Source organism: Cherax quadricarinatus, chromosome 53, assembly GCF_038502225.1.
Source record: "Cherax quadricarinatus isolate ZL_2023a chromosome 53, ASM3850222v1, whole genome shotgun sequence".
Classification (NCBI taxonomy): Eukaryota; Metazoa; Arthropoda; class Malacostraca; order Decapoda; family Parastacidae; genus Cherax; species Cherax quadricarinatus.
In genome coordinates this window covers 17,819,239-17,846,691 of record NC_091344.1, presented here as the reverse complement: position 1 = coordinate 17,846,691, position 27,453 = coordinate 17,819,239, and the positions used below count along the sequence as shown (strand labels likewise).

The following is a 27,453-nucleotide window of genomic DNA, read 5'->3' as shown; positions in this document are numbered from 1 at the left end:
GAGTCATCATAGTATACCTATGGATTCCATTTCACACTGATCTTCAAATGCATGACAGAACTGATGAATTTGGCAAAGTCATATGCCATCAAGGAGGGAGTACATTACAATCTTGGGCTGTCAGTTAGCAGTTTGAGAACAATAATATGAAAAGAACTTCAATCACTGTCTTGTCAGAAGGTCGCTGACATTACAGTTCCTGTGACCCTCCAAGCTGTAATATTCCCACCCCTCCTTTAGAGTGCAGGCACTGTATTCATCCCCGGGTCGAGTTTTCCTGAATCCCTTCATGTTACCTTACACTTTAATAGCACGTTGAATCGTTAAAAATAATTGCCTCCACTCTTATCTAAAAAGCTCACAAAGCCTGTTAGATGTGTGTTAGGTAAGACACATATGCAACAGTTAGACAACTTTATTCCGAAACGTTTCGCCTACACAGTAGGCTTCTTCAGTCGAATACAGAAAGTAGGCAGGAACAGTAGAGATGTGAAGACGATGTAATCAGTCCATCACCCTTAAAGTCGTAGAATTTGAGGTTGTTCAGTTCCATAGTCAGGAACAGATAGTTCCTGACTATGGAACTGAACCTCAAATTCTACGACTTTAAGGGTGATGGACTGATTACATCGTCTTCACATCTCTACTGTTCCTGCCTACTTTCTGTATTCGACTGAAGAAGCCTACTGTGTAGGCGAAACGTTTCGGAATAAAGTTGTCTAACTGTTGCATATGTGTCTTACCTAACAACCTGTCGGTATTGTATACCATTTTGATGTTCAACCTGTTAGATGTCCAAACCCCTATCACTCAAAACCTCCTGTACCCTCTCCCTCCATCCTTGCCCAGGACTGCCACCCCCTCCTTCCCTCCCTCCAAGATTTATACACTCTCCTAGTCAATCTATTTTTCTCCATCCACTCTGGTAGGTAAGACACATAGACAACAGTTAGGCAACTTTATTCCGAAACGTTTCGCCTACACAGTAGGCTTCTTCAGTCGAATACAGAAAGTAGGCAGGAACAGTAGAGATGTGAAGACGATGTAATCAGTCCATCACCCTTGAAGTCGTAGAATTTGAGGTTGTCAGTCCCTCGGCCTGGAGAAGTTCAGTTCCAGGCCGAGGGACTGACAACCTCAAATTCTACGACTTTAAGGGTGATGGACTGATTACATCGTCTTCACATCTCTACTGTTCCTGCCTACTTTCTGTATTCGACTGAAGAAGCCTACTGTGTAGGCGAAACGTTTCGGAATAAAGTTGCCTAACTGTTGCCTATGTGTCTTACCTACCAACCTGTCGGTATTGTATACCATTTTGATGTCCATCCACTCTAAATGCCCAAACCACCTCAAATACTCATTCACATCTCCTAAACTCCAAATTCCGAATTCTCTACATTATATTCACTCCACACATTACTCTCAAACACGTCTCCTATTACCAGCTGCAATCTTTAAAACCCATGCTTCACAGCCCTACAACAGTGTTGCCTCCATGGATAAAGTTCTTAATCTCCACAAATGCCTCAATGAACCACCCACCTTTATTTCCCTTCGTCAGTTTTGTGGCTCACCTCATCTCTCATAGAACCATCTGCCGACAAGTCTACTCCTAAAGTATCAAGAGTCTTCACCAACATCAAGGCACCCCACCGAAGGACCCTCTTACTGTAATTTGACATGTCAGTAACCGGTAGAAGTTATCATTTATGTGGGGCCACATTACTTAATGGTATACGTCAGTCACTTTTGGTACACAAGCACTCGTTTCCTGAACAAGATGTTGCCCCTTAACACCACGTATGACCCAGTGTCATAAACATAGCAATCATCCATAAAATCAATCTTTAGTTTGTTTTTAAACTACACGTAATTTGGTGGCTGTGAGATCTGAGAATAGTACTCCCTAACTGCATAACCCTAGTTCCATTTACCTTAATGCACACGATAGCTATAGTGCAGCATGCGAAGTAAGTTTCTAATGCAGTGAAACATCAGCACTGAAGATTTGAAGCGAATCAGAAGAGGCATTAACAAGTTATCCCATCGAAACTAATATTCATTTTCTTCAAATTATGACACAGACAACCCATAGCTAATTTATATTTTTTCACTAAGAAACTCCAGCTTTGATACTAAACTGAACAGGCATTGTCCTGTTATCTCTGAGAGACCAACATTCTAAAATGCACCAGCACATTAAGTTTGAAGCCGCTCAGAAACTGCATTATCAAGTTATCAGCGTTAAAGTCAATTGGATAAGGCACTCAGAAATTACTGCATCAAAAATAGTACTAGTTTTCCCAATTTCTTAAATAAATAGGATAAATTGAGACCTATTCACACCATAATCAATCCAAACTATTTTCTAAGAAAGGCTGACCAGTGTTTAAGAATTACATAAGTAGGTTAGTAAGTAAGCAAATCAGGAAGCAGGTAAGTAATTTTTATTTATACTCTGGGCATATAACATTTAAATTTCTTACAATTTAAGGGCACATAAAAATTACATTATTTAGTTTCAGGCCAACATAACCCAGTAAAGTCCAACACTCTCACTTATTTCTGATCATTATTATTATTATTATAATTATGGTAAGAACTAAACCCGTATGGATTACACAAAGCCTGGGGGGGGGAGGAGATGGAAAGTATTCAGGCTCAATTCTGGGAACTGGAGCACAGATCAAATTCCTTGGATCAAGAGTAATTCTGATCAGAAAAGACATTCTCCAGTTATTTCATGGAAACCAATATTTTTTTTCTCATAAAATTAACACGTTAAAATTTACACAACTTAAAATCAAGAAGAGGATTCCTCTGAAGAACAAACATCACCAGCAACCTCTGAAGAACACACATCACCAGCAACCTCTGAAGAACACACATCACCAGCAACCTCTGAAGAACACACATCACCAGCAACCTCTGAAGAACACACATCACCAGCAACCTCTGAAGAACACACATCACCAGCAACCTCTGAAGAACACACATCACCAGCAACCTCTGAAGAACACACATCACCAGCAACCTCTGAAGAACACACATCACCAGCAACCTCTGAAGAACACACATCACCAGCAACCTCTGAAGAACACACATCACCAGCAACCTCTGAAGAACACACATCACCAGCAACCTCTGAAGAACACACATCACCAGCAACCTCTGAAGAACACACATCACCAGCAACCTCTGAAGAACACACATCACCAGCAACCTCTGAAGAACACACATCACCAGCAACCTCTGAAGAACACACATCACCAGCAACCTCTGAAGAACACACATCACCAGCAACCTCTGAAGAACACACATCACCAGCAACCTCTGAAGAACACACATCACCAGCAACCTCTGAAGAACACACATCACCAGCAACCTCTGAAGAACACACATCACCAGCAACCTCTGAAGAACACACATCACCAGCAACCTCTGAAGAACACACATCACCAGCAACCTCTGAAGAACACACATCACCAGCAACCTCTGAAGAACACACATCACCAGCAACCTCTGAAGAACACACATCACCAGCAACCTCTGAAGAACACACATCACCAGCAACCTCTGAAGAACACACATCACCAGCAACCTCTGAAGAACACACATCACCAGCAACTTCTGAAGAACACACATCACCAGCAACCTCTGAAGAACACACATCACCAGCAACCTCTGAAGAACACACATCACCAGCAACCTCTGAAGAACACACATCACCAGCAACCTCTGAAGAACACACATCACCAGCAACCTCTGAAGAACACACATCACCAGCAACCTCTGAAGAACACACATCACCAGCAACCTCTGAAGAACACACATCACCAGCAACCTCTGAGGAACACACATCACCAGCAACTTCTGAAGAACACACATCACCAGCAACCTCTGAAGAACACACATCACCAGCAACCTCTGAAGAACACACATCACCAGCAACCTCTGAAGAACACACATCACCAGCAACCTCTGAAGAACACACATCACCAGCAACCTCTGAAGAACACACATCACCAGCAACCTTTGAAGAACACACATCACCAGCCACCTTTGAAGAACACACATCACCAGCAACCTCTGAAGAACACACATCACCATCAACCTCTGAAGAACACACATCACCAGCAACCTCTGAAGAACACACATCACCAGCAACCTCTGAAGAACACACATCACCAGCAACCTCTGAAGAACACACATCACCAGCAACCTCTGAAGAACACACATCACCAGCAACCTCTGAAGAACACACATCACCAGCAACCTGTGAAGAACACACATCACCAGCAACCTTTGAGGAACACACATCACCAGCATCCTCTGAAGAACACACATCACCAGCAACCTTTGAAGAACGCACATCATCAGCAACCTCTGAAGAACACACATCACCAGCAACCTCTGAAGAACACACATCACCAGCAACCTCTGAAGGACACACATCACCAGCCACCTTTGAAGAATACACATCACCAGCAACCTCTGAAGAACACACATCACCAGCCACCTTTGAAGAACACATATCACCAGCCACCTTTGAAAAACACACATCACCAGCCACCTTTGAAGAACACACATCACCAGCCACCTTTGAAGAACACACATCACCAGCCACCTTTGAAGAACACACATTACCAGCCACCTTTGAAGAACACACATCAGCAACCACCTTTGAAGAACACACATCACCAGCAACCTCTGAAGAACACACATCACCAGCAACCTCTGAAGAACACACATCACTAGCAACCTGTGAAGAACACACATCACCAGCAACCTTTGAGGAACACACATCACCAGCATCCTCTGAAGAACACACATCACCAGCAACCTTTGAAGAACACACATCATCAGCAACCTCTGAAGAACACACATCACCAGCAACCTCTGAAGAACACACATCACCAGCAACCTCTGAAGGACACACATCACCAGCCACCTTTGAAGAACACACATCACCAGCAACCTCTGAAGAACACACATCACCAGCCACCTTTGAAGAACACATATCACCAGCCACCTTCGAAAAACACACATCACCAGCCACCTTTGAAGAACACACATCACCAGCCACCTTTGAAGAACACACATCACCAGCCACCTTTGAAGAACACACATCACCAGCCACCTTTGAAGAACACACATCAGCAACCACCTTTGAAGAACACACATCAGCAACCTCTGAAGAACATATATCACCAGCCACCTATGTAGAACACATATCACCAGCCACCTTTGAAGAACACACATCACCAGCCACCTTTGAAGAACACACATCACCAGCAACCTTTGAAGAACACACATCACCAGCAACCTTTGAAGAACACACATCACCAGCAACCTCTGAAGAACACACATCACCAGCAACCTCTGAAGAACACACATCACCAGCAACCTCTGAGAACACATATCACCAGCCACCTTTGAAGAACACACATCACCAGCAACCTGTGAAGAACATACATCACCAGCAACCTTTGAAGAACACACATCAACAGCAACCTCTGAAGAACACACATCACTAGCAACCTTTGAAGAACACACATCATCAGCAACCACTGAAGAACACACATCACCAGCAACCTCTGAAGAACAAACATCACCAGCAACCTCTGAAGAACACACATCACCAGCAACCTCTGAAGAACAAACATCACCAGCAACCTCTGAAGAACACACATCACCAGCAACCTCTGAAGAACACACATCACCAGCAACCTCTGAAGAACACACATCACCAGCAACCTCTGAAGAACAGACATCACCAGCAACCTCTGAAGAACACACATCACCAGCAACCTCTGAAGAACACACATCACCAGCCACCTTTGAAGAACACACATCACCAGCAACCTCTGAAGGACACACATCACCAGCCACCTTTGAAGAACACACATCACCAGCAACCTCTGAAGAACACACATCACCAGCCACCTTTGAAGAACACATATCACCAGCCACCTTTGAAAAACACACATCACCAGCCACCTTTGAAGAACACACATCACCAGCCACCTTTGAAGAACACACATCACCAGCCACCTTTGAAGAACACACATCACCAGCCACCTTTGAAGAACACACATCAGCAACCACCTTTGAAGAACACACATCACCAGCAACCTCTGAAGAACACACATCACCAGCCACCTTTGAAGAACACACATCAACAGCCACCTTTGAAATAACACACATCACCAACAACCTCTGAAGAACACACATCACCAGCCACCTTTGAAGAACACACATCACCAGCAACCTCTGAAGAACACACATCATCAGCAACCTCTGAAGAACACACATCACCAGCAACCTCTGAAGAACACACATCACCAGCAACTTCTGAAGAACACACATCACCATCCACCTTTGAAGAACACACATCACCATCCACCTTTGAAGAACACACATCACCAGCAACCTCTGAAGAACACACATCACCAGGCATCTTTGAAGAACACACATCACCAGCCACCTTTGAAGAACACACATCACCAGGCATCTTTGAAGAAGACACATCACCAGCCACCTTTGAAGAACACACATCACCATCCACCTTTGAAGAACACACATCACCAGCCACCTTTGAAGAACACACATCACCAGCCACCTTTGAAGAACACACATCACCAGCCACCTTTGAAGAACACACATCAGCAACCAGGTTTGAAGAACACACATCACCAGCAACCTCTGAAGAACACACATCACTAGCCATCTTTGAAGAACACACATCAACAGCCACCTTTGAAGAACACACATCATCAACAACCTCTGAAGAACACACATCACCAGCCACCTTTGAAGAACACACATCACCAGCAACCTCTGAAGAACACACATCACCAGCAACCTTTGAAGAACACACATCACCAGCAACCTCTGAAGAACACACATCACCAGCAACCTCTGAAGAACACACATCACCAGCAACCTCTGAAGAACACACATCACCAGCAACCTCTGAAGAACACACATCACCAGCAACCTTTGAAGAACACACATCACCAGCATCCTCTGAAGAACACATATCACCAGCCACCTTTGAAGAACACACATCACCAGCAACCTCTGAAGAACACACATCACCAGCAAGCTTTGAAGAACACACATCATCAGCAACCTCTGAAGAACACACATCACCAGCAACCTTTGAAGAACACACATCATCAGCAACCTCTGAAGAACACACATCACCAGCAACCTCTGAAGAACACACATCACCAGCAACCTCTGAAGAACTCACATCACCAGCAACCTCTGAAAAACACACATCACCAGGAACCTCTGAAGAACACACATCACCAGCAACCTCTGAAGAACACACATCACCAGCAACCTCTGAAAAACACACATCACCAGCAACCTTTGAAGAACACACATCACCAGCAACCTCTGAAGAACACACATCACCAGCAACCTTTGAAGAACACACATCACCAGCAACCTCTGAAGGACACACATCACCAGCCACCTTTGAAGAACACACTTCACCAGCAACCTCTGAAGAACACATATCACCAGCCACCTTTGAAGAACACATATCACCAGCCACCTTTGAAAAACACACATCACCAGCCACCTTTGAAGAACACACATCACCAGCCACCTTTGAGGAACACACATCACCAGCCACCTTTGAAGAACACATCACCAGCCACTTTTGAAGAACACACATCAGCAGCAACCTCTGAAGAACACACATCACCATCAACCTCTGAAGAACACATCACCAGCCACCTTTGAAGAACACACATCAACAGCCACCTTTGAAGAACACACATCACCAGCAACCTCTGAAGAACACACATCACCAGCCACCTTTGAAGAACACACATCACCAGCAACCTCTGAAGAACACACATCACCAGCAACCTGTGAAGAACACACATCACCAGCAACCTCTGAAGAACACACATCACAAGCAACTTCTGAAGAACACACATCACCATCCACCTTTGAAAAACACACATCACCATCCACCTTTGAAGAACACACATCACCAGCAACCTCTGAAGAACATACATCACCAGGCATCTTTGAAGAACACACATCACCAGCCACCTTTGAAGAACACACATCACCAGGCATCTTTGAAGAACACACATCACCAGCAACCTCTGAAGAACACACATCACCAGCAACCTCTGAAGAACACACATCACAAGCAACCTCTGAAGAACACACATCACCAGCAACCTCTGAAGAACACACATCACCAGCCACCTTTGAAGAACACACATCACCAGCAACCTCTGAAGAACGCACATCACCAGCAACCTCTGAAGAGCACACATCACCAGCCACCTTTGAAGAACACACATCACCAGCCACCTTTGAAAAACACACATCACCAGCCACCTTTGAAGAACACACATCAGCAACCTGTGAAGAACACATATCACCAGCCACCTTTGAAGAACACATATCACCAGCCACCTTTGAAGAACACACATCACCAGCCACCTTTGAAGAACACACATCACCAACAACCTCTGAAGAACACACATCACAAGCAACCTCTGAAGAACACACATCACCAGCCACCTTTGAAGAACACACATCACCAGCAACCTCTAAAGAACACACATCACCAGCAACCTCTGAAGAACACACATCACCAGCAACCTCTGAAGAACACACATCACCAGCAACCTCTGAAGAATACACATCACCAGCAACCTCTGAAGAACACACATCACCAGCAACCTCTGAAGAACACACATCACCAGCAACCTCTGAAGAACACACATCACCAGCAACCTTTGAAGAACACACATCACCAGCAACCTTTGAAGAACACACATCACCAGCAACCTTTGAAGAACACACATCAGCAACCTCTGAAGAACACACATCACCAGCAACCTCTGATGAACACACATCACCAGCAACCTTTGAAGAACACACATCACCAGCATCCTCTGAAGAACACATATCACCAGCCACCTTTGAAGAACACACATCACCAGCAACCTCTGAAGAACACACATCACCAGCAACCTTTGAAGAACACACATCACCAGCAACCTCTGAAGAACACACATCACCAGCAACCTTTGAAGAACACACATCATCAGCAATCTCTGAAGAACACACATCACCAGCAACCTCTGAAGAACACACATCACCAGCAACCTCTGAAGAACACACATCACCAGCAACCTCTGAAAAACACACATCACCAGGAACCTCTGAAGAACACACATCACCAGCAACCTCTGAAGAACACACATCACCAGCAACCTCTGAAAAACACACATCACCAGCAACCTTTGAAGAACACACATCACCAGCAACCTCTGAAGAACACACATCACCAGCAACCTTTGAAGAACACACATCACCAGCAACCTCTGAAGGGCACACATCACCAGCCACCTTTGAAGAACACACTTCACCAGCAACCTCTGAAGAACACATATCACCAGCCACCTTTGAAGAACACATATCACCAGCCACCTTTGAAAAACACACATCACCAACCACCTTTGAAGAACACACATCACCAGCCACCTTTGAGGAACACACATCACCAGCCACCTTTGAAGAACACATCACCAGCCACTTTTGAAGAACACACATCAGCAGCAACCTCTGAAGAACACACATCACCATCAACCTCTGAAGAACACATCACCAGCCACCTTTGAAGAACACACATCAACAGCCACCTTTGAAGAACACACATCACCAGCAACCTCTGAAGAACACACATCACCAGCCACCTTTGAAGAACACACATCACCAGCAACCTCTGAAGAACACACATCACCAGCAACCTGTGAAGAACACACATCACCAGCAACCTCTGAAGAACACACATCACAAGCAACTTCTGAAGAACACACATCACCATCCACCTTTGAAGAACACACATCACCATCCACCTTTGAAGAACACACATCACCAGCAACCTCTGAAGAACATACATCACCAGGCATCTTTGAAGAACACACATCACCAGCCACCTTTGAAGAACACACATCACCAGGCATCTTTGAAGAACACACATCACCAGCAACCTCTGAAGAACACACATCACCAGCAACCTCTGAAGAACACACATCACCAGCAACCTCTGAAGAACACACATCACCAGCAACCTCTGAAGAACACACATCACCAGCCACCTTTGAAGAACACGCATCACCAGCAACCTCTGAAGAACGCACATCACCAGCAACCTCTGAAGAACACACATCACCAGCCACCTTTGAAGAACACACATCACCAGCCACCTTTGAAAAACACACATCACCAGCCACCTTTGAAGAACACACATCAGCAACCTGTGAAGAACACATATCACCAGCCACCTTTGAAGAACACATATCACCAGCCACCTTTGAAGAACACACATCACCAGCCACCTTTGAAGAACACACATCACAAGCAACCTCTGAAGAACACACATCACCAGCCACCTTTGAAGAACACACATCACCAGCAACCTCTAAAGAACACACATCACCAGCAACCTCTGAAGAACACACATTACCAGCAACCTCTGAAGAACACACATCACCAGCAACCTCTGAAGAATACACATCACCAGCAACCTCTGAAGAACACACATCACCAGCAACCTCTGAAGAACACACATCACCAGCAACCTCTGAAGAACACACATCACCAGCAACCTTTGAAGAACACACATCACCAGCAACCTTTGAAGAACACACATCACCAGCAACCTTTGAAGAACACACATCAGCAACCTCTGAAGAACACACATCACCAGCAACCTCTGATGAACACACATCACCAGCAACCTCTGAAGAACACACATCACCAGCAACATTTGAAGAACACACATCACCAGCAACCTCTGAAGAACACACATCACCAGCAACCTCTGAAGAACACACATCACCAGCCACCTTTGAAGAACACACATCACCAGCAACCTCTGAAGAACACACATCACCAGCAACCTCTGAAGAACACACATCACCAGCACCCTCTGAAGAACACACATCACCAGCAACCTCTGAAGAACACACATCACCAGCCACCTTTGAAGAACACACATCACCAGCAACCTCTGAAGAACACACATCACCAGCAACCTCTGAAGAACACACATCACCAGCAACCTCTGAAGAACACACATCACCAGCAACCTCTGAAGAACACACATCACCAGCAACCTCTGAAGAACACACATCACCAGCCACCTTTGAAGAACACACATCACCAGCAACCTCTGAAGAACACACATCACCAGCAACCTCTGAAGAACACACATCACCAGCAACCTCTGAAGAACACACATCACCTGCAACCTCTGAAGAACACACATCACCAGCAACCTTTGAAGAACACACATCACCAGCAACCTTTGAAGAACACACATCACCATCCACCTTTGAAGAGCACACATCACCAGCCACCTTTGAAGAACACACATCACCAGCAACCTCTGAAGAACACACATCACCAGCAACCTCTGAAGAACACACATCACCAGGAACCTCTGAAGAACAGACATCACCAGCAACCTCTGAAGAACACACATCACCAGCAACCTCTGAAGAACACACATCACCAGCTACCTTTGAAGAACACACATCACCAGCAACCTCTGAAGAACATACATCACCAGCAACCTCTGAAGACCACACATCACCAGCCACCTTTGAAGAACACACATCACCTGCAACCTCTGAAGAACACACATCACCAGCAACCTCTGAAGAACACACATCACCAGGAACCTCTGAAGAACACACATCACCAGCAACCTATGAAGAACACATATCACCAGCAACCTCTGAAGAACACACATCACCAGCAACCTCTGAAGAACACACATCACCAGCAACCTCTGAAGAACACACATCACCAGTCACCTTTGAAGAACACACATCACCAGCCACCTTTGAAGAACACACATCACCAGCAACCTTTGACGAACACACATCACCAGCAACCTCTGAAGAACACACGTCACCAGCAACCTCTGAAGAACACACATCACCAGCAACCTCTGAAGAACACATCACCAGCAACCTCTGAAGAACACACATCACCAGCAACCTCTGAAGAACACACATCACCAGCAACCTCTGAAGAACACACATCACCAGCCACCTTTGAAGAACACACATCACCAGCAATCTCTGAAGAACACACATCACCAGCAACCTCTGAAGAACACACATCACAAGCCACCTTTGAAGAACACACATCACCAGCCACCTTTGAAGAACACACATCAGCCACCTTTGAAGAACACACATCACCAGCCACCTTTGAAGAACACACATCAGCAACCTCTGAACAATACATATCACCAGCCACCTTTGAAGAACACATATCACCAGCCACCTTTGAAGAACACACATCACCAGCAACCTTTGAAGAACACACATCACCAGCAACCTCTGAAGAACACACATCACCAGCAACCTCTGAAGAACACACATCACCAGCAACCTCTGAAGAACACACATCACCAGCAACTTCTGAAGAACACACATCACCAGCAACCTTTGAAGAACACACATCACCAGCAACCTCTGAAGAACACACATCACCAGCCACCTTTGAAGAACACACATCACCAGCAACCTCTGAAGGACACACATCACCAGCCACCTTTGAAAAACACACATCACCAGCATCCTCTGAAGAACACACATCACCAGCCACCTTTGAAGAACACACATCACCAGCCACCTTTGAAGAACACACATCACCAGCCACCTTTGAAGAACACACATCAGCAGCCACCTTTGAAGAACACACATCACCATCCACCTTTGAAGAACACACATCACCAGCCACCTTTGAAGAACACACATCAGCAGCCACCTTTGAAGAACACACATCACCAGCAACCTCTGAAGAACACACATCACCAGCCACCTTTGAAGAACACACATCACCAGCCACCTTTGAAGAACACACATCACCAGCAACCTCTGAAGAACACACATCACCAGCAACCTCTGAAGAACACACATCACCAGCATCCTCTGAAGAACACACATCACCAGCAACTTCTGAAGAACACACATCACCATCCACCTTTGAAGAACACACATCACCATCCACCTTTGAAGAACACACATCACCAGCAACCTCTGAAGAACACACATCACCAGGCATCTTTGAAGAACACACATCATCAGCCACCTTTGAAGAACACACATCACCAGGCATCTTTGAAGAACACACATCACCAGCAACTTCTGAAGAACACACATCACCATCCACCTTTGAAGAACACACATTACCAGCAACTTCTGAACAACACACATCACCAGCAACTTCTGAAGAACACCCATCACCATCCACCTTTGAAGAACACACATTACCAGCAACTTCTGAAGAACACACATTACCATCCACCTTTGAAGAACACACATCACCAGCCACCTTTGAAGAACACACATCACCAGCCACCTTTGAAGAACACACATCACCATCCGTCTTTGAAGAACACACATCACCAACCACCTTTGAAGAACACACATCACCATCCACCTTTGAAGAACACACATCACCAGCCACCTTTGAAGAGCACACATCACCATCCACCTTTGAAGAACACACATCACCAGCAACTTCTGAAGAACACACATCACCAGGCACCTTTGAAGAACACACATCACCAGGCACCTTTGAAGAACACACATCACCAGCCATCTTTGAAGAACACACATCACCAGCAACCCACCAGAAGATGTATTCTCCAGTAATTGAACAGAATTCACCCAGTTCAAACTTTAGAAAAAATAGTTTCATACAGAGCCAGTGGCTTACGCGCTGTCCTGAAATTTTACGACTCATTCGCCGTGAGTTCAAACCCCACCCGTATCGTGGTTTGTTTGCAATCGTGTTGTTACGATTTCGTGAGTCATTCAGTTTTGATACGGTAAGGGAAGGCTAAGTCCAGTTCCTCGGGTCAAGAGCCCTTCACCAGCATCAAAGCATTCTCCTGTTAGAAGATTCGTTCTAAGTTGTCGTATGGGAATCAAAATTGTTATTGGCCTATAGTATTATTTTCAACAGAGAATACCTGCACATGCCTATTGTTTCATGTACCTCACCCTAATTATGTCTAATCACAGTTAAAATTTGAAGCCGCTAGGATAAATTATTCTGAAGTTGTAAACGAAAGCCTTGGAGAAAGTAAACAAGAAAACTGAGACTAACATGACCGACTCTGGAATTACCTCATACAAAAATATTGTATTTAAGGGCTCACTTAACTCGGGGAATTTAAAAATGCCACAACAACGCGAGTTTTTAATATTTCTCAATTTTTCCTCTTCCATTCTATTTAAAATTTTATAAGAAAAATATTTGATTCTGTGTTTTAAAGAAAACCTAATATATTTTGTTCTACTCAACTGACATCTGGGTAAGAATAAAGCCCAAATTCATCACAAAAATACTTCGTGTTAAGATGTATCAGCGCTTAGTGTTCGAAGTCCACCAAAAGAGTCATATTCTATTTTATTACATAGATACTAATATATTTAGTAAAATTGGTGATTCAAAATGTTCATATCTCAAAGCGCAAGATATATATATTAAGAGGTGTACATGTCTCAGAGTATATTTGCTTGCTTTAATCCTATTTTAGGTAGTAAAGTATTCTTATCTGGTATTGAAACAGTTACGTGCAGCCATAATGACACTCACACAGTAGATAAGTTTAAACTCCACTAACCAAGTATCTTTTAGTAAAGTATATCAACACCGAAAGTCTGAAACCTATTAGGATAAAGAATACTTCAATAATCACTCTTATTCCAACGACTGCATGTTTTTCACCAAGCCGCAGCCCCTGGTGGGCGAAACGTTCCCACACTAATGTTACTTCACAATGAATGTGTCTCTTACAAACAGTACAAACAGTCTAGTGACAAACATTATAACAATTTAATATAAGTTCTGTCCTCATATACTGCATATGTATATATACATGTAGGAAGACTAAGCAATTGGTATTTACCTTCTGGAATCTGGATGACTCTGTTAGGTATAAGATATTCACTGCCGTCTACGCTTGTAACTGCAACTGTGATCGAGTTCTCTGTAGATGTAGAGTTTAAAATAAAGGAACACACTTGAACAGTTTCTCCAGATGTCCACTTGCGGGGTGTGGTGATGACGTAGTTTCTGTAAAAAAAGGAAAAGAAATTAATTGCCTGATACGTTACTAGTTAATGTATGACCACTTGCAATTCAAATTAACTGTTCAATCTCATTCAAACTAATTGTTCATTATTATTATTCTAATCAAGGGGGAAGCGCTAAACCCGGAGGATTATACAGCGCCTGGAAGGCATTCAGGCTTAATTCGGGGAACTGGAGCATAGATCCAATTCCCTAAATCAAGAGCCCCTCACCAACATCAAGGAACCTTCCTTGAGGGGAACTAATTGTTCAGCTCTCTCAACTCCAGTGAGTCTTGTCCTGAACTTTTGTATGTCATTACTCGTTAGTTATGATAAAAAGTTTGTTATGATATCCAGTACCTGGATACCTTTGCTTCGCTTGGAGTTCAGTTGTCAACCTCGCACAAGAAACACAATAACAAATCTCATCTCGACGGGCAGCATTTTTTCTTGGAGCCGGTACCCGACTTCAAAATTTTTGGCACCACATCCTCTTAATAACAGAGAAAAATTTCACTGTTGCTAAGACAGACAAACGCGTGACTGTTAACTGAATGATTTACCCGACAGATCGTTCTACTGCGCACGGTGACTCTCCGTTTTCTGTTTGAGCGTTAGAATTTTTTTTTATCGACATATTGAAAACAAAAAATATACTAATGTTTTATCTAAATAATATATCCTTAAATACATAAAAGTTTCTCCTCACCCAAGGACTCTTCCTTACAAACTTTTCTTTTGCATATTTTGGAACGAGTCACACACTGCTTTACTTTCACTATAAACAAGTAGAGAAGACCTTCCTCATGCTGTGATAGTTGCCAACCCTATACAACTGTAACAAGCACTCTGTGTGGCAAGTGGTGTGTGGCAGGTGGTGTGGCAGGTGGTGTGTGGCAGGTGGTGTGTGGCAGGTGGTGTGTGGTAAGTGGTGTGTGGCAGGTGGTGTGTGGCAGGTGGTGTGTGGCAGGTGGTGTGTGGCAGGTGGTGTGTGGCAGGTGGTGTGTGGCAGGTGGTGTGTGGCACATGGTGTGTGGTAAGTGGTGTGTGGTAAGTGGTGTGTGGCAGGTGGTGTGTGGCAGGTGGTGTTAGTTACCATTTTGTCCTAGGCACATGTCGATTAGACACTAGGCCTGTTGTATGTGTGTGTGTGTGTGTGTGTGTGTGTGTGTGTGTGTGTGTGTGTGTGTGTGTGTGTGTGTGTGTGTGTGTGTGTGTGTGTGTGTGTGTGTGTGTGTGTGTGTGTGTGTGTGTGTGTGTGTGTGTGTGTGTGTGTGTGTGTGTGTGTGTGTGTGTGTGTGTGTGTGTGTGTGTGTGTGTGTGTGTGTGTGTGTGTGTGCACTCACCTATTTGTGGTTGCAGTGGTTGAGACACAGCTCCTGGCCAAGCCTCTTCACTGGTCGCTACCAGAATCTCTCTCTCCCTGCTTTATGAGTTTTATCATACCTCGTTTTAAAACTATGTATGATCCCTGCCTCCACTACATCACATGCCGGACTATTCCACTTCCTGACAACTTTATGACTAAAGGAGTGTGTGTGTGTGGTGTGTGACAGGTGGTGTGTGGTAAGTGGTGTGTGGCAGGTGGTGTGTGGCAGGTGGTGTGTGACAGGTGGTGTGTGGCAGGTGGTGTGTGGCAGGTGGTGTGTGACAGGTGGTGTGTGGCAGGTGGTGTGTGGCAGGTTGTGTGTGGCAGGTGGTGTGTGACAGGGGGTGTGTTGCAGGTGGTGTGTGGTAAGTGGTGTGTGGCAGGTGGTGTGTGACAGGTGGTGTGTGGCAGGTGGTGTGACAGGTGGTGTGTGGCAGGTGGTGTGTGGCAGGTGGTGTGACAGGTGGTGTGTGGCAGGTGGTGTGTGGCAGGTGGTGTGTGGTAAGTGGTGTGTGGCAGGTGGTGTGTGGCAGGTGGTGTGTGACAGGTGGTGTGTGGCAGGTGGTGTGTGGCAGGTGGTGTGTGGTAAGTGGTGTGTGGCAGGTGGTGTGTGGCAGGTGGTGTGTGGCAGGTGGTGTGTGACAGGTGGTGTGTGGCAGGTGGTGTGTGGCAGGTGGTGTGTGGCAGGTGGTGTGTGACAGGTGGTGTGTGACAGGTGGTGTGTGGCAGGTGGTGTGTGGCAGGTGGTGTGTGGCAGGTGGTGTGTGGTAAGTGGTGTGTGGCAGGTGGTGTGTGGCAGGTGGTGTGTGACAGGTGGTGTGTGACAGGTGGTGTGTGGCAGGTGGTGTGTGGCAGGTGGTGTGTGACAGGTGGTGTGTGGCAGTTGGTATGTGGCAGGTGGTGTGTGGCAGGTGGTGTGTGGCAGGTGGTGTGTGGCAGGTGGTGTGTGGCAGGTGGTGTGTGGCAGGTGGTGTGTGACAGGTGGTGTGTGGCAGGTGGTGTGTGACAGGTGGTGTGTGGCAGGTGGTGTGTGGCAGGTGGTGTGTGGCAGGTGGTGTGTGACAGGTGGTGTGTGGCAGGTGGTGTGTGGCAGGTTGTGTCACGTGACGTGCTTTAGTTTAACAACATTTATAATGTACGTCATAGCCGTCCTGTGGGGGTAGTCAAAAGATTACAGAGGTACCTAACAGGTCCAGAGACTGGGACGCAAAGTTTTGGTAATCATAATAATCATCTTTATTTCTACAAGTACATGTACAAGTTATACAGGCCTAGCCAGCATCAATGACATACTACTATATAGAAAGATCTTTGTTATGCAGAGCATTTCGGGCAAATTAGGTTAATTTTGTCCAGATTGCGACCCACACCAGTCGACTAATACCCAGGTATCTATTTTACTGATAAGTGAACATGGACAGCAGGTGTCTTCAAGAAAACACGTCCTAATGCTTCCAGCCGTACCGGGAACCGACCCCTGGACTTCAGTGTGCGAGCTGAATGCGCTTGCAAATTAGTGGTAATGAACTATTTACATGTTTATATCTGGTTACAGTCGTATCGAGTTATTTATACGGACATAAATTTGGGCACAAAAAAATACAAAAACATTACCTCATATTTTAGCAGGATATGCTTGTAATAAAAAAAAATAAGTGGTTATGCCTTATTTACAGTGGGCAAAGTCAGGGTATTTTTCCAGAATGGTTAGTAATATACCACTATGGATAAAATACTTTCTTGAACATTTCTGAGCGAGTTGGCTCTGAATTCATTAATTTTATCTCATTCTAGTACATAATGACTCAAGGTGTGACAATTGTCCGTCTGGCAAAGTTTGCATTTCGTTTGGTCTACATCTGGTGGTGGTGATATAACCTGCCAGAGATACTGGTAACCCAGCTGGAGCCGGGCGATAGTGACTTCCAGGAGTCCTACTTGTTTTGTTGGAAGCACCATAGACATGTGGCTCCTCCTGCATGATAACATGATGATAGGTGGACTTTGTGGTGTCAGTCTCCCTCCTGTGTTAAGTGGTGTGTGTCATATGGTGTGTCACGTGTATCATGTGGTGTGTGATGTGTGTGTGATGTTGTCATGTGATGTCATGTGGCGTGTGTCATGTGTCACGTGGTGCATGTCATGTAGCGTGTCATGTGTTACGTGGTGTATGTCATGTGGCGTGTTTCGTGTGTTACGTGCTGTATGTCATGTGGTGGGTGTCATGTAGTGTGTGTCACGTGGTGTTATGTGGTGTGTTATATGATGTTTGTCATATGCCGTGTCATGTGTGTCATGTGGTGTCACGTGATGTGTCATGTGGTGTATGTAAGGTGGTAGCAGTAGTGTGGTAGGTGGTGGCAGTAGTGCGGTAGGTGGTGGTAATAGTGTGGTAGGTGGTGGCAGTAGTGTGTGGTAGATGGTGGTAGTAGTGTGGTAGGTGGTGGCAGTAGTGTGGTAGGTGGTGGCAGTGATGTGTGGTAGGTGGTAGCAGCAGTGTGTGGTAGGTGGTGGCAGTGATGTGTAGTAGGTGGTGGCAGTGATGAGGTAAGTGGTGGCAGTGATGTGAGGTAGGTGGTGGCAGTGATGTGTGGTAGGTGGTGGCAGTAGTGTGTAGTAGGTGGTGGTAGTAATACGTCATGTAGTGTGCAAGACAGTTGTAAGTGGTGTGAGGGAGGAGACAGCTGCTACTGCTGCTGTTGCTAGTGCAAATGTTGGTAATGCAACAGAGGATCATTGTATCTCGTGTCCTTGAGGGTGACTGGGACAGGACTCCCGAGACTCAAGTTTTCTTCTTACTACTACTGCTGCTGTTATTATTATTATTATTATTATTACTAGTAGTAGTATTTAGATTTTCTTCTTATTTTTTAATACACCGGCCGTCTCCCACCGAGGCAGGGTGACCCGAAAAAGAAATGCTTTCAGAAAGTTTTTCTTCTTTTTACATTTAGAAATTTATAAAGGATAAGGGGTTACTAGCCCCTTGCTCCCGGTATATCCGTCGTCTCTTACGACGCTCTTGACTTACGAAAGATAGATTCTTCTCGACTTCCCCATGAAGATTATTATTATTATTATTATTATTATTATTTTAGTAGTAGTAGTAGTAGTATTTGCGTTTATGGCGAGAGATATGGAAGTGCAAGATAAACCCAGTGAGAACCAGGGGTGCAGTTGGCACAATAAGGAAAAACTGTATCAACATCCGTGGACCCAGATTATTCAACGTCTTACCAAAAGATATCAGAAACATTACTGAAACAAGTGGAGAAGTCTTCAAGAGAAAACTGGACAAATACATTCATCAGGTGCCAGATTAATCAGGCTGTGATGGATATGTGGGGCAGTGGGCCTCCAACAGCAACAGCCTGGTTCACCAGGCTAGCACCAGATGAGCCTGGCCAATAGCCGGGCTCCGGGAGTAGAAAAACTCTCGATACTCATCAAAGGATGCTTTTGGATTGTGATCACAAGGTAACATTTACATATATGAAGGGATTCAGGAAATACTGTTAACAACCAGCTTGATTACTGGAGGTGAGAAGTGCAGCGTCTGCACTCGGAAGGATAGGTGCAGTTACGGTGTCGTGGCTTAATGTTTTATGCACTGTGAACTTCATTCTCTGCTTACGCAGAGCTCCGGCAGCATGTGTTTCAACCTTCTTATGATTTGAGATCAAATGTTTGTAAACATGCTCATGTTCGTCAATTATAAAGCATTGTCGTATCTCTTGTTAGTCAACATACAAGGTCAACATGATATAGTTGGTATGGCCCTTGGTGTATCAGGCTATAGGAACCTACAGTTAATTCTAGCTGGCCACCCAGGTTATGTGATGTCTTGAACTTGACTCTGCCTGCATGGAGTTTTGGAAGTATGCAGTGGTGGTGACAAGGCGTCGTTTGGGTGGCTTGAGCTCGCAAATTTCCCTCAGCCTTCCAAATGAAAATAGTAATAATAAAAACGCTACTTCAAAACAAGTCTCCCAGCCATCTTTCCAACCAGCTAACCACTCCCAAGTTCTTCTGGTATAGAAATTCTGGCGCACTGTTTTGCCTGAGAGCAAAACAGTGTGCTGCTCTAAGCTCTAGTCTGGACCAGGTACATTAGATGGCAGCACAGGTGCAATGGTGACAAGGTGAACTAACATTCCTTGCAGTACTTTTTTAGCCAGCAATTTACACCAATTGCCCTAGACATCCATTTGTGGCCCACTCTTCTTGGCAAAAATACTACATATGATCAGGATCTCTCCTTTTGATCTAATTAAATCTGTAGTTGTCTTGTATTTGACTAGTAACTCTCGCATCTTTCATTTCCCAATATCGTTTCCAGCAGCACTGTGGTAGGTAATGGGGTTGACTCCACTATCTGACATATTATCCAACTTGCTATGTCACCAAACCAGTTCCAGGGAAACACACACACACACACACACACTATCTCACTTTTCTGTCCTTGTTTCAGAAAGAATAACAGTCACTGTGCTGGAACAATAAAGAAACACGACAGACAGACATGCACTAAAGTAAGGAGTGAGCGGAAAAGTGGAGACAGACAGACAGACATTGGAGAGAAGTGTCTTCACAGAAACAGTGTCAGAGATTAACCCAGCAGCAGAGCCTTGATGCCAAGAGACGAGGGTAGCAAAGGCGAGAGCAGCACAGCAGTAGGTAGTCGGTGATGGTCATGACAGGCAGCCACTGGAACTCAGAAAGGTATTTCAGCAGGCAGTGGAGTGTTGATCTGGAAACTTAAATTGGATTCTCTTTGAGAATCTATTCTTGAATCTTCTGGAGGCTTCTTTGGCTAGACGGTATAGGTCTGAGGGGATCTCTTGCTAATGTGTCTTTTTAACGAGATCAAGGACTTGGTTAGTTGAGTTGTACAGAGAGCAGCAGGCGTATTTTACTGTACCAATGCATAATCTTGCGCATAGTTCCTTGGAGTACACGGCGCTACTATTTGAGGATGTGGTACAGAACTAAAGGTTGTTCCACTCAAGTCTGGGGACGTGATCGTCAGACTTCTTGTTCTTGATGCTAGTGATAATGGCTTCTTTCATTCCTTTTAAACCAGCGGTAATGGCTGGCGAAGATTTTAGCAACTTGGTTGATAGAGATAGTGGCATGCATTTCTGGAACTGAAGTATCAGTAGTGGGTGCAGGGGAGGCATATGTGGCGTTTTGCGTTACTAGGATTGAAGAGCCAGTAGTGGGTGCAGAGATGGCGGGGGCGGTAGGGGGTTTGGTTGCTTCAGGGATGAGCAGAATGGTGTCCATAAGTGTGAATGATTCTGAGATATGCACACCGGACGGGGGGTGATGGATGATCCTGAGCTTTATTGTAGTTAACTTCAAGGAACTTATTTCTGGAAGGTAAGATTTTTTTGGTGATGTCGTCCTGATAGATTATGGGTTCATGGTAGTAGAGGTGAAGGTTGTTGGGCTACTTGCATCTTCTGAGTGTCGATCTGTAGGCGTGTGATGCCAGTGTATGTTGAGCCACGGGTGTCCTGAATTTTCTTCTGGGAGTCGGCGAGTTTTTTTATGAAAAATCTTCTTGGACATAGGGTATCTTACAGCAGGGGTTGGGTGAACACCTTTACGGTTTAAGAAGGAAATAAATGGTATAAAATACCGACACAATGGAAATATAAACACAAATGCAGTATAATGTGATCCTTTATTGACTACGTTTCGCCCACACAGTGGGCTTTTTCAAGTCACAAACAGTTCTGTTAGGTAAGACACATATGCAACAGCGGCTGGATTTGAGAGGGACCTGACCTTTCAACATCTGAGTTCTTACCTCTCCTAGTGGCCTACGTCTCACCTCTTGGCGCTATAAAAAGCTCCATTCTGTCACTTCATCTCCATATTGTTTCATACTATGGAACAATGCTCTTCTCCAGACTGAGGGACTGACCACCTCAAAACTTTAAGGGTGATGGACTGATTACATCGTCTTCAAGTATCTTCTGCTTCTATCAACTTTTCTGTACTTGACTGAAGAAGCCTACTGTGTAGGCGAAACGTTTCATAATAAAGATACCTAACTGTTGCATATGTGTCTTACCTAACAACCTGTCGGTATTTTATACCATTTTAATGTTCAATCTGTCAGACACTGCAACACAAGGGTATCTTGGTACAGACCTGCAATCAACTTCGACAACTTCCACTAGTGAGAGCGGCTAGATTTGAGAGGGACCTGACCTTTCAACATCTGAGTTCTTACCTCTCCTAGTGGCCTACGTCTCACCTCTTGGCGCTATAAAAAGCTCCATTCTGTCACTTCATCTCCATATTGTTTCATACTATGGAACAATGCTCTTCTCCAGACTGAGGGACTGACCACCTCAAAACTTTAAGGGTGATGGACTGATTACATCGTCTTCAAGTATCTTCTGCTTCTATCAACTTTTCTGTACTTGACTGAAGAAGCCTACTGTGTAGGCGAAACGTTTCATAATAAAGATACCTAACTGTTGCATATGTGTCTTACCTAACAACCTGTCGGTATTTTATACCATTTTAATGCACAAACAGTTCTGTTTGTGACTTGAAAAAGCCCACTGTGTGGGCGAAACGTAGTCAATAAAGGATCACATTATACTGCATTTGTGTTTATATTTCCACGGTTTAAGAATTTAGGTTGATCGGTCTTGGGGTATTTGGTATGAGTGTGGCGGTCAGCGCCGCAGATTGAGCAAAACTTGTTCCTGAGAAAGCAGTCTTTGGCGGGGTGGATGAAGGCATAGCCGGTCCAGCACTGATATAATGGTAATGTTCAGGATCAATGTTGCAAAGATTGACGTGGTAATGAGAGATGCATAATCCATTGTTGATGACAACAAACCAAACAGATGTCCATCAACCTTAGTTTGAGCATTGAGGAGGCAGTTGGGATATTGCTTATTTCTTCTGTCTTAGCCCAGTAGACATGCTGAGATCGTCTGGAGAAAGGCTGGTGATATAACGGTTGAGTTTCTTGATGAAGACCGACTTCTTCGCCCTGAGTATAGGTGAGAAGATAAAATCAAAGTGATTTCTTTTGAGGGTTTTGATAGCAGAGGTAACAAGCTTGTCAGCGTCTTCATCGTTGAAACAATCAGCAACGAAGGCATCCTTGATGGTGATCAGGTTACTGAGATGGACACTCAAGGTATCCCTCATTAAGGAACCTAACTGTACTCAATCTGGTGGGTGTTCCGGGGGTCAACGCCCTCGTGGCTCAGGATCTGATCAACCAACCTGTTACTATCAGCCGCACACAGTCCAACATACGAACCACAGCCCAGAAGACAGTGCCTGCTTTTTCTGGACAGAAGTGTCCCCATTAAGTGGATCACTGAATACACAGTGCACCTGAGTATGGAAGAGATCCAGAATATATACAAGATAGGGAGGGATGGATGGGAGTGGTAGAACAGGAGGAAGTAGTAGTACTACCACTCCTTCCTCACATTCAATCACTCCCGTCCTGCATAATTTATTTATTTATTTATTTATTATTATTTGGACATGATACACAGTTGTAAAAAGAAATACAGTGGTTGAGTGTACATGCCAAAAAGGCCTTTGTATGCAGAGCATTGTGGGCAGCTTAAAATTAACTTAAGGTTAACTAAGCAGTGATATATTCAGTGGTAAAAATACAGTAAACAAATTACAACATGAAATACAAATGAATATTTCAAATAAGAGGCTTTATAGTTGTACAAATTTGTAGCACCTTTGATGAGTTACTGAGCATTCAAGAGAATAAAGTATTGTATTAGGTAATGTAATTACAAAAAAACAGTTTGATAAACTGCCTAAAATACCCTGAAGGAAAATGTGGACTATAACTTGGGTATTTGTGTCAAGAATAATGAATAATATTATAAGAAAAATAAATGAATATAAATGTCGTTGGAACTTTAGTAGAGATATGTATGGTAACATGAACCTAGATAAGCATATTTACAGAGAAGCTTGCCTTGTAAACAAACTTACTGATGTCATATACCCAGTACGTGTAACTTAGCCTCTATACTTGTAGTAATTTCTTAAATGGTTGGTGAACCGGTAAGCCAGTGAAAGGCCTCAGTCAGATGACCAAAAGCTCCAGTGGCTAAGACCCTCGTCAACAAACACTTGTCCTGTTTCCTGACTAATCTTACTCACCTACCTATCAAGCTCTAAAGCTTAGTTACGCGTACTTCTGACAGTTTCTCAGACACACAACTGATGATCAGACTAAACGCAAAGCGTGTGGTTAGCCTTATCATTCTTGATTCTGTACGTACTGAGGCCGCTTGTGTAACCAAATGCTCGTACGCTACTATCCACAGGATGGAAACGGGGTGCAAAGTGAACTTGCCGCTGGCGCAAAATATTCAGATATGCTTTAACTTTGTTTCATTTTTCTACTTGTACACTTCAATCACAGGCCCCCTAAGTTATACGTGTTCCCAAAGAATGCAAATTCAGTGCTTCAGCATATTTTCAAAGGAGAGGCTTCTTACACATGGGACTGATTTTGTTATCCTTCTCTGTATGCATTATATTAATGGTGAACAACATAGCAAAATCATCCACTCTCTAGTATGAAGACTGAAATTGAGCTGCATAATCTAAATGAGGCTTTATCAGCGATATATAAAGTTGAAGTATATTCTTAGGACCACTATTATGTATACTCTTTGATGTGAAACCAAGAAGTTTATTAACTTTACTGCGAACACCTGTACTCTGTTCTCTTGGCTTTAGATTTCTGCCAACTTGAACTCCTAGGTCCTTTTCCGCATTCGGTTTAAGAGCTGTGGTATATAGTTAATAGGAGTCCAGGTTATTTTCTTTCTCTGGGATTACAGTAAAAGTGTTAAATGAATTTGGCAGAATGTCAGTGAAGGAAATTAAAAGAAAGCTTAGGAAAGAACAAGGTCATAAGAGAATATAAAAAAAAGGCAATGAAAGATTGGATAGTAGAGAGGAGGGAGGGAGCATCGAGGAAGTAAACGTGTTCTGTGAGAGACGAAGTACACCATAGAAATGACGAAGGCATCTGCGGAGATAAAGAACTTCATCTACGGAGGCAAAGAGGATGAATGTATCCAAGTATAGTAGTATTAATACTGTTGTATGAGTGTGAATCATGGGTTTTGAATGTTGCAATGAAGAGGACATGGGAGGCAGTACAAATGCCGTACTAAAGGCAATGTGTGATGTGAATATTATGCAGTGAATTCGGAGTTTGGAGATTAGTAGGTGTGAAGTCACCGAAAGGGCTGAGGAGGAATTGTTGAGGTGGTTAGGACATTCAGAGAAGACGGAAAAAAACTGGTTGACTAGGAGTGTGTTTAAATCTGGGGTGGAGGTAAGGAGGGGTAGCAGTCTTCCTAGGAAAGGCTGGAGGGGTACTGGAGGTTTTGAGTGCTAGGGGCTTGGGCATGCAGCAGGCAAGCTTGTGTGAGTGTATCAGATAGGAGTGGAGGCAGGTGGTTTTTACGATTTGACGTGCTGTTTGAGTGTGATCAAGACAACGTTAAGGAAACCGGTTAGCCAACTTGAGTCCCGGTAGAAAGTACATTGTCTGCACTTTGAAGGAGGGGTGCGGGGGTGATGCGTTCTGGAGGATCGTCTGAACTGTAATGTCAGGGTCCTTTTGGCAAACAAAAACTGAATGATTGACAGTAAAAGTGTTATCTTCTTTGTCAGGCCACCCTTCCTTGATGGGAGACGGCCAGAGCGTTAAAACAGTGTTACCAACCACAATATCAACCTATACAAATCTGCCTGTAGTACCCCGATGCCCATAGAAATTATTTGGCAGTCTATTTCCGTATCATAAGAAAAGTTGCTACTATTTATTTCTTTGTCTATTTATACAGAGCAGTGGTTTTCAGCTTTTTTTCAGTGATGGCAGCCTCCAGTTACATATCTTATTCTGTGGCACCCGTAGTCAATTTCCTCTTAGAACCACTTCCCAATAGTACTTAGTTTTAATAATATTATTAATGATGAAAACATACAAGTGCATAAAGCACATAGGAAATATAAAATAAACAAGCTTTTTAGTGTAAAAATATATACACAGCATTATAGATTACAATAATATAAATGAACTAACTTGTTTTCTGTAACTTTTCAAGTGAAATACTTGGGCTCGGGGTGAGTTTACCTGGAGAGAGTTCCGGGGGTCAACGCCCCCGCGGCCCGGTCTGTGACCAGGCCTCCTGGTGGATCAGAGCCTGATCAACCAGGCTGTTACTGCTGACTGCACGCAAACCAACGTACGAGCAACAGCCCGGCTGATCAGGAACCGACTTTAGGTGCTTGTCCAGTGCCAGCTTGAAGACTGCCAGGGGTCTGTTGGTAATCCCCCTTATGTATGCTGGGAGGCAGTTGAACAGTCTCGGGCCCCTGACACTAATTGTATGGTCTCTTAACGTGCTAGTGACGCCCCTGCTTTTCATTGGGGGGATGTTGCATCGTCTGCCAAGTCTTTTGCTTTCATAGTGAGTGATTTTCGTGTGCAAGTTCGGTACTAGTCCCTCTAGGATTTTCCAGGTGTATATAATCATGTATCTCTCCCGCCTGTGTTCCAGGGAATACAGGTTCAGGAACCTCAAGCGCTCCCAGTAATTGAGGAGTTTTATCTCCGTTATGCACGCCGTGAAGGTTCTCTGTACATTTTCTAGGTCAGCAATTTCACCTGCCTTGAAAGGTGCTGTTAGTGTGCAGCAATATTCCAGCCTAGATAGAACAAGTGACCTGAAGAGTGTCATCATGGGCTTGGCCTCCCTAGTTTTGAAGGTTCTCATTATCCATCCTGTCATTTTTCTAGCAGATGCGATTGATACAATGTTATGGTCCTTGAAGGTGAGATCCTCCGACATGATCACTCCCAGGTCTTTGACGTTGGTGCTACGCTCTATTTTG

The 27,453-nt window shown here is 44.3% G+C and overlaps 1 protein-coding gene across 1 annotated transcript in view; it reads right to left on the bottom strand.

Moving 5' to 3' along the window:
- The window catches only part of LOC138854262 (alpha-2-macroglobulin-like), a 67,761-nt gene that overhangs the window by 18,111 nt on the left and 22,197 nt on the right, over window positions 1–27,453 (bottom strand). The window contains exon 2 of the mRNA XM_070096367.1: window positions 14,987–15,153. Coding sequence (XP_069952468.1) covers window positions 14,987–15,153 — 167 coding nt within the window. The remainder of the gene's footprint in view (window positions 1–14,986; window positions 15,154–27,453) is intronic.